This window comes from Thermobia domestica, chromosome 6 (genome assembly GCF_964235325.1).
Source record: "Thermobia domestica chromosome 6, izTheDome1.hap1.1, whole genome shotgun sequence".
Taxonomy (NCBI): Eukaryota; Metazoa; Arthropoda; class Insecta; order Zygentoma; family Lepismatidae; genus Thermobia; species Thermobia domestica.
Genome location: NC_137459.1, coordinates 286,799,212 through 286,811,955, shown reverse-complemented (window position 1 = coordinate 286,811,955; position 12,744 = coordinate 286,799,212). Strand labels below are relative to the sequence as shown.

Sequence of the window (12,744 nt, the reverse complement as noted above, 5' to 3'; positions counted from 1 at the left end):
AAACATGCCTTTTGTATCAGATTAAATGTCCAGGGTCCATAGAATGAAAACTGTTAAAGATAAATGAACACAACAAAAATTGGAATGCCCCATGCCATTTTCCTACGTCATTTTTTGTTCTGTTCATTTATCTCCAACCTTTTTCATATTTGGCCATTCATATCTTGGCTGCCATTTTGCAAACAATGACTCATATGAACAATCTTACGCCACAACCCTATTTAGTGTTTTAAGATATATCGAACGAGATATCACTCGACCCATGTTTTCATTTAAAATTTTAAAGTTGGATCCTGGGCCCCCATGAAGGGCAGCCCTGAGTTCATCGCGACAATACCATTCGATGTGCCCATGGCATTTCCTATTCATTTCCTATTTGAGTTTTAGTTCAGTTCATTTATGTTCAACCGTTTTCATTTTAGTGGTACTGGACGCTTTAACTGATATAGACATCATGTCTTGGAGGCCATTTTGAATACGGTGACCGATATGAAAAATCTTTTGCCACAGCGCTATCTATTGTTTGAATATCTATCGAACGAAATATCAATCGACCCATGTTTCCATTTAAAATTTTAAAGTTGGGCCCTGGGCCGCCATGAAAGGCGGCCCTGTAAGGCACCGCGACAACACCATTCGATGTGCCCCGTAGCATTTCCTATTTGAGTTTTGGTTTGGTTCATTTATATTCAACAATTTTCGAGATATTTCCGTGGAAAGATTAAAACGGGCCACCGTGTATATCGGGTATTGTAAAAATGGCAGCCATGGACAACAGAGCGCTATTCTACAGGTCAAATAAAGCGAAAATGCTAGATAATAGTATACCCTCCGGGCCTCCTTGAGCCACAATGGGAAATCAAAAATTTCATTACATGGCAACGTTGTAGATCAGCTTGAAACCATTAGCATTACTCTACGAATCCATCAAGTAGTTACATTTATTGTTATGCTAATAGGTGGTGCTAGTGTTAACGCCTGTCGATTTTAACTTCCATCTGGAAAGAATCGATATAACTATTTGATGGATTGGTAGATCTGCTCTATGGTTCTTTATCTGCAACGTTACCGTGTAGCGCAGTTCGCTTCTCTAGTCGGGGACCCGGAAGGTATACAGTTGTATATATTTTTCTCATTAATTTGACTTGTAGAATAGTGCTCTGTAGTCCGTGGGCATCATTTTTAGAACACCCGATATAGGCAGAGTGGACCATTTATATTGATACGTCCTTGTAACTTTTAAACTAATGGACAAAATGCTCTGAAATGTACCGTGCAAACATCGGCAGGGGGACATTGGTATACTTCGTGATGTTACCAGGTTAACATTGTTTTCAACCCAACATAAAGATGTATTTTCTGAAATGGCACTACGTCAGGTTATTATGTACTGTAGAGTCCCGATTAACCGAGGTTACCAGAGCTTAATTCAAACAAAGAAAGAACCTTTTAAAAGCTAGTCTGGTTACAACGATAAGCAATCTGCAGGCTTTTGTTTCACCAACAACGGAAAAATGAAGCTGGTGTAAAGATAATGACCCCTACCGACGTTGCCACATTTAAGCAAGCGAGCTTTAGTTGTTGCACGCGTTAAGTCACAATAGGTATTTTGTCTTACAGAGCAGTGTGACCAGCAGTGGGTGCTTTTTCGAATTTACAGGAAGGCTAACCAGCTGACATTATGATGTTACAATGTTTACCCAATATAGCGGACAGAATAGAAGGCAGCTTAATAAAGCAGATTATGAAGGACTTTAAATAATAATAATAATAATAATAATAATAATAATAATAATAATAATAATGTGTGTGTGCTAAACAGCTCCTTGTATTGTGTTTCAATTAGGAACATATCAATACCAAACGTGCATTTTATTTACTGTATAATGGCTAATTCCTTATGTGCGTGTGTACTGTATTGTATGTCCAATAAAAATAATAAATACAGTAATAATAAATAATTTAATAAAGAGAAATAATCAATAAACAATAATAATAAATATTGTATAAAATATTCTGTCTCTCTATCCATGTTAACAAAATTTTTGCTTATCCGACTTATATCCGGTCCACATTAGCTCGGATAATAGAGACTCTACTGTATTTCTAATCTACATTTTAAAGAAAAAGGTTACTATGTTACATTTATTATTCAGAGTTGCAAACTAAGGACGCTAGAGTATCACAAACATACAAATTTTGATGGCCTCTACAGCAGTAATAACGCAAATGAGACAGATTGAGCAATGCATATCCAAAGTTCTTTAGTATATGGTACTATGATCATGATATAAGATTTCAAATGAATACGAACAAAGTTACAAGGGGGAGTAACAGTTCGATTCTATCAAAAGTATTTATTTCGAGAAACTGTTTAGGTAAGTACCTGACTCAATTCCGTAGATTGTTCTCAATAGAAGTGAAGATCATAATGCCGTTTACAAAAATTTGATATCTCAAACCGTTCTGGAGATATGGTAAGAACTTGTTTGCAACACTGCTTAAAATTATGTAATTCCGAGAACTCAATGTAATTATACCCACCAATAAGTATTATGTTATAGGAGCAAAGTAAATCAAAACTTGTTTTAGAACGCGCAAATACGCCATTTTAAGCAATATATGATATTTTACCTTTTTCATATCTGCGGAATGTTTTAAGATGTCCAATTGCAGTAAACGGTATTATAACCTTTACGTCTATTGAAAACTATCAACGTAATTGGATGTGATACTTACCTAGACACGTTTTTGAAATAAAGTCCTTTGAAAAAGTCACATTTTCAGTTTCTTGTAACTTTGCTTCTGCCTGTTCGAACTACATATAATGACCGTAGTATTCGACATTAAGGTACTTTCGATTAGCATTACCTCGTCCATCTCATTTGTGTTATTACTATTGTAGAACCCTCCAAAATTTGGTTGTTTTTCGATGTTTCTGATAAATGTAGTGTCCTTAGTTTGCAACACTATACGACAAGTGTGGTATTGCATATTTCCTTTTTACATGTAGATTTGAAATATGTAATAAAATGCTCTGATACATGTGTCAGTTTTATTAGTCGAAGTCCTATTAAAAAAAAAAAATGACTAGGATCAATTTTTGCTATTTTCCAGTAAACGAATATTGTGAGAATTTTCCTTGAAGTTAATACAGATCTGATGTTGTCTTTTTATATCTCGAAGGAGTATGCAGACTCTCCATGGAATTTAAATAATCTTCCTGTGTTAGAAGGATCAGTATTGGGACACATTAACGCAGACATATCCGGAATGAAAGTACCATGGATGTATGTAGGCATGTGTTTCGCGACCTTCTGTTGGCATAATGAAGATCATTGGAGTTATTCAATCAATTACTTACACTGGTAAGTTTTCACTTAAAAGCCACGAGAATAGTTAAATTACGATGTTGTATGCATAAGTGATATATTATTTTTATTAGGAGCAGGTTCGTACATGTATTTTTTCTTCTGTTTCACGTTCTACATTGCTGTATAACATAATGAAATTTTATGTAATTCTCGTTAGGAGGGTACAAAGTTATTCCCAAAAGTGTATACAGGAAACTAGCTGGCACTTCCTGTTCAAATCTCGGATTTGATATCCGAAGATTGCTTGCTTCGGACAAAGACATCAGTAGTGAATCGGATGCCGCTTTAAAATAGCACGTCCCGTCTCATATACTCTTGGTGCTGAAAACAACCTTAAACTCAAATCAGTGAACACACAAAGAGTGATAAAGTGCATGACTGAACCGGGACCCGAACCCGGGATCTTCGGCGCACCGTGCCGATGCGTTAACCACTACGCTACCCAGTCCGCTCCCAGAAAGCCATACAGAGAATTTGGTGTGTAAAAATAAGTTGTAATAGGTTGTTTCCTGTGTTCATCATTAGTATAATCTAATCAGTGAACTTCAGTTTTATCCTGTTTATTGCGTTGTTTGTCGAAGTTAAGTTGAAAAGCCCTGGGAGACCTTTTTTTGTTACTTCATAGAGCATCATGATTATTACAATCAGTAATATAGAATACAGGCTCTTCGAGAAAGAATGGTGGGGTTTCGTGGGAGTGCTATGCAGGAGTGGTGGCACTTGAATGATACACTCTTTTGTTTGCATACTCATATACTTCATTTAGTGCAGAAACAAGTGCAGTCCTACCAGAATTCACAATACTGTGTTTAAAAAGTAAGAAAAAAATGTTTGTGCGTTTCTATGTCAGTATGTTTCTCTTTGCACACATTCAGCACGACACATCATCCAGGTTATAATCAATTTCATGCCAGACCCTGTTGAGCATTCTTGGTGTAACAGTGTCAATTGCCTCGTTGATTCTTGTTTTCAGGTGGTTGGCATTATCGATTTTACTGCAAGATCAGTACACAATGTTCTGATACGACCTCTCTCAAGAAAAGGTCCAATGGTATGAAGTTTTGTGAGACTTTGTCTGATCCATCGATCTCCAAAACGACCATCCGAAGCACGTGAAGCAATGCGCCAGAAATGCCCTAAAGCACATATTCAAGGAAAACTTAATTGTATGACCCTTTAAAATGCTTTCAGTTTGATAAAAGTAACTCCGAAGCCCAAGTTATTATTACTATTTTTTTCTCTTTCGTATTACAAAAATCTGGGTGATTTGTGTCTCAACAATATCTTTCTATGCATCTCCTACTCGTTACTTCTTTTGTAACATCATGTGTAAATATCCTAACATTGTGTATAAATATTCTGTATTACAAGTGTAACTTCTAAGATTTCAGATTTTATACGTTCATTTAGCATGTTGAATAATTGATCAGCAAATGAGCAAATGTAGTAAATAATAAAGCGTTGAAATAATACTAGTTGTTACACTGATTATTTTAGTGTGTTTGTTCTTAAACTTACATTGAGTGAAAATTTGTTTATAACAAAAGCTGGTACAATAAAATCCATGAGGCACCGGGTTCACTGCATTACTGTTTGTATCTGATACTTTATTTTTCTTTCTTAACTCTGTTCCATTTTGATGTTGCACGTAAGAAAGTTGTATTAAAAACAGTGGGTGCTGGTAGTGGAGGGAGATAGAGTGTGAGCCTTAGCATAGAAAATATTCTTAGCCATTCTGAGGCAATCAGGAATTTGAGTTGAGAGGTATTGAGCTCCGGTGTAGAAAGCCAGAAATAAGAATATGAGAGCTGATGTGATGGCTGTGAATCATCTGGCAAGCCATAGCCCTTCGTAAGATATAACGCTAGGAAGTTTAATTTATATCAGCTTTTTAGTAAGAAAGAAAGAAATATAGCGCATGCAAAACTATCTACCTTTATTACGTTAAGGTGCCATCTCAACATTTAATATACTTAGATAAGGGAAGCTTAAATTAATTGGCTAGTATAATTATTGTTTTGACAATGCTAGTGTGCTGCACCAACATTCCACTTGGGTGAATAGATTCTCTAATTGAGTAGTAAAGAAGTGCTTTTATTTATAGCTGTTACTTTTTGTAGGGGTGAAGCGAAAACATGGTATGGAGTTCCTGGTTTTAAAGCCGAGATTTTTGAGAAAGCTATGAAAGCCGCTGCGCCCGAGTTGTTCCTTTCACAGCCAGACCTACTTCATCAGTTGGTAACTGTAATGAATCCTAACATCCTGATGAATGCAGGTAAGACAATAACCTTCATTTTTTCTTTCGTGTAGTCCAAATTCGTATGAAGCATTGACAGTTTTCTATGATTCTACATAGTAATAATAATAATAATAATAAGTAGGTTGATTAAAAGTTATTAAATAGTATAAATGGTAATAACTAGGGCTACCAAATAAGAAAGTATCTAGGTCACATATTTTTGGATTAGATTTCTGCTGAGTGTCTATGCATTTTGGATCGTACAGTAAACTTCAAGTTAACATGTTAGACCGCTCGATGCTGAAAAGTGACGTTAAACTCCAAAGGGATATCATTGATGGATAAAGTGTTTGGGGTTATTGCTAGATCTTTGAAAACCTGAATTGAAAAGCATCCCATATCCATTGGTGTTTATTATTATTATTATTTAAATTAGGAATTAAAAGCAGTATCACATTGAAAGCTTTCGTTTGAAAATGCTTTTTGGTGGTTTGTCAATTATATTCCTTGTTGCCCCTCATTCCAACTGCGTGAAAAACCTATCAACGTGAAAAATATGTATATATTCTGTCAATGGACTTGGGATGATTTTCAGTTCAGGTCCTCAATTTAAAATATTTTTGTGTTAAGTATCGTTACATGTTCAAAGTATGAGACTGCATTTTAATAATGCTAATGAAAAACATCAAACTCGATATCAGAGAGTCTTGCCACCCTCACCACCTCATGCAAATCCTGAAATGACAGCTCTGTGTTGTTTTACAATATTGTTGATTGATTGTTGTGATATTACATATAAAAAACGTGTTGAAATCAAACAGCTGAAGAAATATCGCCGGACCGACTTCAAAAAGTGGGCGGAAGAGTCCAATAAGATTGTTATTTAATATCCAATAATGCTGTTTGTAAGGTCAAATAAATTATTATAGCCAGATGATTTCTTTTTCAATCATTGAAAGTTTTCTAATGCAGCGATGTCATTCGCCTGAATGCATAATGTCGTAAATCCCTCAACTGAATTACATAACATCCCAAGTCCTTTGATTTAAGATGTTATTCTGTTCAGCTAAAATTATTCTGTATTAAGAACTAAAATTTTGAGTTGGACTAGGCTGCAATATTGTGCAAGTGAATATCCCTTCTAACATGGATACTGACGGAAAAAAAAGAAAGGGATTGGAATGTTTTCCAATTCAGATCGTCAGTTATATTTAGTACTATTTCTCTTTCAGACGGTATATACCGTGTACGGAAGATTACAGTTTTCCATAAAATGTGTTAGTAACTGAAATGGCAGTCCTTTGCACGGGGAGTGTAGGTTTATTGAAAATACTTGACCCCTCAGTAGAATACTATTTGAATCGAAATGAAATAACTCAGATCGACCCAAGTCCTATGTTCAAAAATTAATTTTAAACGCTTCAGTCGTTTTTCCATGATGTAACATGTAACCTGATTATATTCATACATGCACACACACACACACACACATATATATATATATATATATATATATATATATATATATATATACACAGAGAGAGAGAGAGAAAGAGAAAGAAGAAAGAATTGGTATTATGTTAAATAATTATCTTTAATGTTGTACCATACGTGCAATGACTTCGTATTATTTATGTTGCTTACTAATTACTATGTTCTGGGAATGTTGAAACAAATCTTTAATGCAGGTGTTCCAATATATCGGACTGATCAAGCAGCGGGAGAATTCGTTATAACTTTCCCAAGGGCCTACCACTGTGGTTTTAATCAAGGTTACAATTTTGCAGAAGCAGTAAATTTTGCTCCTCCAGATTGGGTAAGTAAATAGCTCATGTAAGTTGAGTGAGCTAGTATTTTAAATTTTAGAATGGCATTACGGAATGTTGTAAGTTACTGAATACAAAATGCTTTTTACGAGAAATTGGAAGTATCAAGTGCTTATTTAATTACTCGCATAGTATTTGCTATTGAAAGTAGATTCTTTAGCTCCCACATTCATTTCCTAAATTCCTGCAGACGTATAGGAAGGGACAGTACTACACAGTTAATGGTCGCTTTAAAAAACTTTTGGTTTTCAGTGACGTGCTATTGCTTGTCATGACATGATTTCTTGGCCAAATAATGTAATCAGCTTTTTTTGAGATCTTGAGGGAAATAAATTTTCTATTAGACAGTATTATTTTTGTCATTAGAGGTAGGATCAATTTTACGTGTACACGCTAAGGCTAATGACGAACATTATTCTGCTGTATATCTGGAATTGAATATAAAATTACCAGTTAGTGATGATCTCAGTTTTAGCTTTTATTCCTGAATGATCTGTACTTTCAGGGTTTTTTTCCTGAGTTTTTTTTTTTCACTGAGTATAAAAATTAGGGGTAAGAGAAAAACGTCAAGGAAGTACAAAGAAATGGAATCACCATGAAAGATGTGTTCAAAATATATGTAAAAGCAGGAATTTATTTTGATTTGTTACAAGTCAGATATTCTTATGTGCCATATCTTACACAGGTTTACGTATTAATATGATGTACTATGAACAACTATGAGGAGTCACCCATATAAACTGTTAAACTTCTTAATATTGACAAGCCTAACATACATACTTCATATCAGATAATCTTTATAGCATACCCCTCTATACTACCTCTCACCTTAAACAATACTTTCATACACATCTTTAAATCTTATGAAGGACCAAGGATGCTCAGTGGTAGAGCAGTTATCTTTAGTTTCATCACTGAGCCTGGTTCGATCGCAACTCGTGCAAAGTAGGCATTTTGGTAGACAAACACCGTGTGGGACTTCCTCGAGGTTCCCCGTTTCCTCTCACTTCTTCATTCCACCATTTCATTCATTATCATCATTACTGTCTTTTAACCTCCGAGCAAAATGTGCGACGTTAAATAAGTGTGATAAGAGCCAATTCATGCTATTAATCTTCCATACTGTAAAAACTGTTTACTTCAGCTTGAACTACTACCACTACTATACTGCTATATACTTCACAGACTGAACATAACAACCGCTAACCTTTTAAGATATATTATCTGATACTTACTGTTCTTTTACTTCATCCCAAAATACACTTTATGCAATAGCAGTAGCACAAAATTTGTCTTCAGTGGTCTTACTTGGTAAATCAATTTCTTTTTCTTTCCTTGATGTGTTTATTTCTTTATTCCTCTGGGAACAAGACTTCAGGGAAAAGCTGAAAGTTATTCAGGAATTAGTGTTTAAAATAAGTGAGATAATTGATTATATTCCTGAGTGTGTCAGCGTATATTAATCAGTAGTTTATTTCTTTTGTTGCGACAATAGCATGAAGAAATATACAGAAATATTGTGACTGTATGGAGCATGTAGAGAAATGGCATATGAATTAGAAACGCTTCGTGGCTATATGGTTAGCGTACATACGCTCGATACGGAATACCCGGATTCGATTCCCGGTGGGAGCTCATGTGTTTCGGGTTCCATGTTATTGTGTTTATAGAGACACTTATAATCCAATCATTTAACTCAAAATTATAAACACAATGAAACAAAATAAACTACACGAAGTTTTAAGGTTAAAAAATCTTTGTATCTAGATTCACTATATTACTAAGTTTGCCGTGTAAACAAGGGTTCATTGAATGATTTGACAGAGGTAGTAATCATTAAGTTTCATTAATATTTCTAGCAGTATTTTACTCTATTAGTGAACATAGTTTAATATTTGCAAAATGTATTATGTTTCACGTTCTAATTAACGTTGTTATATAGTTGTTCCCAAAATACGCTTGATGTTGAAAACATTTTAACAGTACATTATCTTTCTATTAATTAATATGACAGTTGAAGAAATACACAATAAATTGTAGTGTATACCCCGATCTTAGCATCTCACTGTATGAAAGTGGACTATACAAAATAGGGTAATTGCATCTTTAATATGTAAGACTATAGTAAAGCATATGAACAAACGAGTAGTGCATGACCACAAAAATCCCATTCAGAAAACATGTATCAATACAGAATATGAAAACTGCATTAAATGCATCTGAGTAACCTTATTATTTATTTAACTTAGTTTTTTAAAATGAAATTATCGTCTCTGGAGCAGGATGTTCCAGGTTTGATTGTTGATGATGATGATGCCTTTTATTTCGTCGTGAATGGTGCATAAAGTAATTTCTCCTTTCTGAGAATGATTATGCGTTATAGGATTTCGATTTGTCGACTTAGTATAACCTGAGATCCAATGTGAGAAATCATAAACATACCATAAGAATCAGTTTGGTATAAAGAAACTTGCTAGAAAATATAGCTTGTCAGAAATCCCAAGCAAGATTTTTTTTTTTCGCATACCTGTATAATAAATATAGTTCTTGACATGGCCTAAGAATAGTCAAAGCTTTATCAGAAATAAGTTGGTGAAATGACCAATGAAAATCCTTACGCCAGGAAAATCATGTTTTAAGGTAGAGCTTTTAGTCATTGTTAATTGTATACCTTTTAAAGTTTTTCTCTATACTAAGTAGAAAGCAATGGCATTTCTAATATATATATATATATATATATATATATATATATATATATTATAATGAATATAACTAGTATTGTATCTTCGTCTCTTTTTAGCTTGCAGTTGGTAGAGAATGCATCAGCCACTATTCAGTACTGAACAGATTTTGCGTGTTTTCTCATGATGAATTGGTGTGCACTATGGCCTTGAAGCCCGATTCACTAAATCCTGACATTGCTGCTGCTACATATAGTGATATGCTGGAAATGAACATGTCTGAGAGATCGCTTCGCCGAACAATCTTGGAAGCGGTAAGTTCGCTTTATTCTGTCACACATCATTTTGAACAAAAGTATTATCTTTCTATATTGTGTAGTCAGTATAATTAACTGAAGATTGAAATTTGTCGGACAAGAGGACTTCCAGAAAAGAATTCAGAAACTATACAGCCGTGCAGTTGCCTGTATACAACAAGAAGGGTCGTATATTGAAGAATAGCAGCCAATCAAGATAATACTCTTCTGCGTTATTTTCTGACAATGCCAGTCTTAAAATTTAGTAGACACACTGTGTATATTCTTTTACAGAGCTGTGGTCTGTTTGCAAATAGTAGTGCATCAGTGTTAACAGAAATCAAACAACAACCATAATTTTGGGGTATATCTCATTAAACATATATACTATCATCTCTCCACTGTCATAATGAAGAGCTCTTACCTTAATATGTTGTAAAGTTCTTGTTCAGCATCAGTTTTTAGGTTTAAATAATTATTCGTTCCTCTCAATTTTCTCAAAAACTACACATGAGATTTTACACTGACCCATATCATTTTGTTTTATTCAGTGAGATCTATCGACTGATCTCCTGACTCTTTTGTACCGTTGAACGCCGGTAATATTGTCGAATTTAGATTAATTTCTATCAAATACAGGAGTACTTTTATTATCGTATGAAATGGCATTTATTAATCGAACGACAAGCAGTCTATGGCACATGTTGAGGCAGGCTGTCCTTAACAAAGTTGGCAAAATTGCATTAGCAGCTCCTTCTGACAATTCGTGTGATTCTGCTTTTATCTGAAGCTTTAGTTCTGTATCTCATGACGGAATGAGATACTTGTAAATTTTGATGAAAGTTTCGGATTGTAAACTCAGTGAAATTATTTGATAGGTAAATTATAATTGATCGATCTGTGTTTACGTTCTTTGTCAGCGGCTAGGCTGTATAGAGGGAGGCCTACATATTAAAAAATGGGATATTTGAACCACTGTAGTGTGTGCACCACAGTAAAGACAAGCACCATAATACCAGCGAGGAGGGCATGTAAATTTTGTTGGAAGGAAATATGAGTAGTTGGCAGCTATGGTTGAGCTGAGAAAGCGTTCGATCTGTGATCGATTGAACGTTATATGGAAAAATTAATTCATTGTGTGGAATTTTTCATCTCAAAATCTGAACTAGGTTCACAATGTAGTTATCTGATTTTGGTAATGTGGAAACACTTGATTCAAACTATTGATCGGTTTTGTTGAAATACTGAACGTATCATGAATGTGACAGATGTATTAATCCTTTTTTACCTTTTGTAAATACTTCAGGGCATAGTTGAGTCTTCAAGGGTACCTTTTGAAGTTGTACCTGATGATGCTAGGCAGTGCGAAATTTGTAAAACTACGTGTTTCCTGTCGGCAATAGCATGCAAGAAGTGTAGTCCGAAGCAAGTTGTATGTTTGAGGCACTATGCAAGTTTGTGTGATTGCCCTGCGGCACAACTTGAAATGAGGTAAGTTGTTTCACCAATGATTTGATCAGTTAATTTTGAAGTTCAATCATGAGTTATTCAGTTGTTTCGGATCAACTAAATTTCATGTTTAACACGTAAATTTCATCCTAGAAGTTTTCTTTTGTAACAGGAAAACATAATACAGTAGACTCTCCACTATTTACTTTCATAATCTACTGTATACGCTACATACATACAATTTTAAAATAAAACATTAACATGAAACGTAGGCCTAATTCTTAAGTAAATTATTTAAACTTGTGCTGTTCATTGATGAATAATTATTCAGATGTGGAAAGATAGGCCTAAAAGAGTCAAAACTTCTTTTTAGTATTGAAAAAGTCCTTGATGCCAAGGGAAAGATTACTACTTTTACGAGAGTAGAGTAACATTTTTTTTTTTTTTTTTTTTTTTTCAATGATCATTTTATTACGGAGCGTTGTTTGGAACTAAGTCGAATAAGCGAAAATCTATTGTACTGTATGTGTTTGCTTTTTTGAAGTAGTTCGCTTTTAATTCTTGCGTGACTTTCTAAATATAGGACTTGAAAAACTAAAAATATGTAAACATCATTACTGTTCATCAGTGTGGCATGAGTAAAATGTGTGGGAACAGCTGCAGTCTAACGCAGTGATGTTTCGTGCTTGGTATGTGTACTATATCAAAGTAAGCATTCAATGAATAGAAGATGCGAACGAGAGACTTGGAATTGTTTTGCAATTCATGAATACGTGGTGAGAATGTTGAAAGATGCTTACATGAATGTTAAGCGTAAATATTTGTTGCAGGTATAGATATACTTTGGATGAGTTAGATGCAATGATCGAAGGTCTGAAA

General features: G+C 34.5%; 1 protein-coding gene and 1 non-coding gene across 4 annotated transcripts in view; one reads left to right on the top strand and one right to left on the bottom strand.

Annotated features, from left to right (window-relative positions):
* LOC145688519 (lysine-specific demethylase 5A-like) overlaps positions 1-12,744 on the top strand; it is a 155,794-nt gene that overhangs the window by 75,871 nt on the left and 67,179 nt on the right. For all 3 annotated transcript variants that reach the window (XM_081762872.1, XM_081762870.1, XM_081762871.1), the window contains 6 exons: positions 3,187-3,368; positions 5,495-5,649; positions 7,302-7,429; positions 10,240-10,434; positions 11,723-11,907; positions 12,696-12,744. The exon at positions 12,696-12,744 is cut by the window's right edge and continues 76 nt beyond it. In XM_081762872.1, coding sequence (XP_081618998.1) covers positions 3,187-3,368; positions 5,495-5,649; positions 7,302-7,429; positions 10,240-10,434; positions 11,723-11,907; positions 12,696-12,744 — 894 coding nt within the window. The remainder of the gene's footprint in view (positions 1-3,186; positions 3,369-5,494; positions 5,650-7,301; positions 7,430-10,239; positions 10,435-11,722; positions 11,908-12,695) is intronic.
* TRNAT-GGU (transfer RNA threonine (anticodon GGU)) lies at positions 3,750-3,822 on the bottom strand. Its single transcript has one exon. It is a non-coding gene; the product is annotated as a tRNA-Thr (tRNA).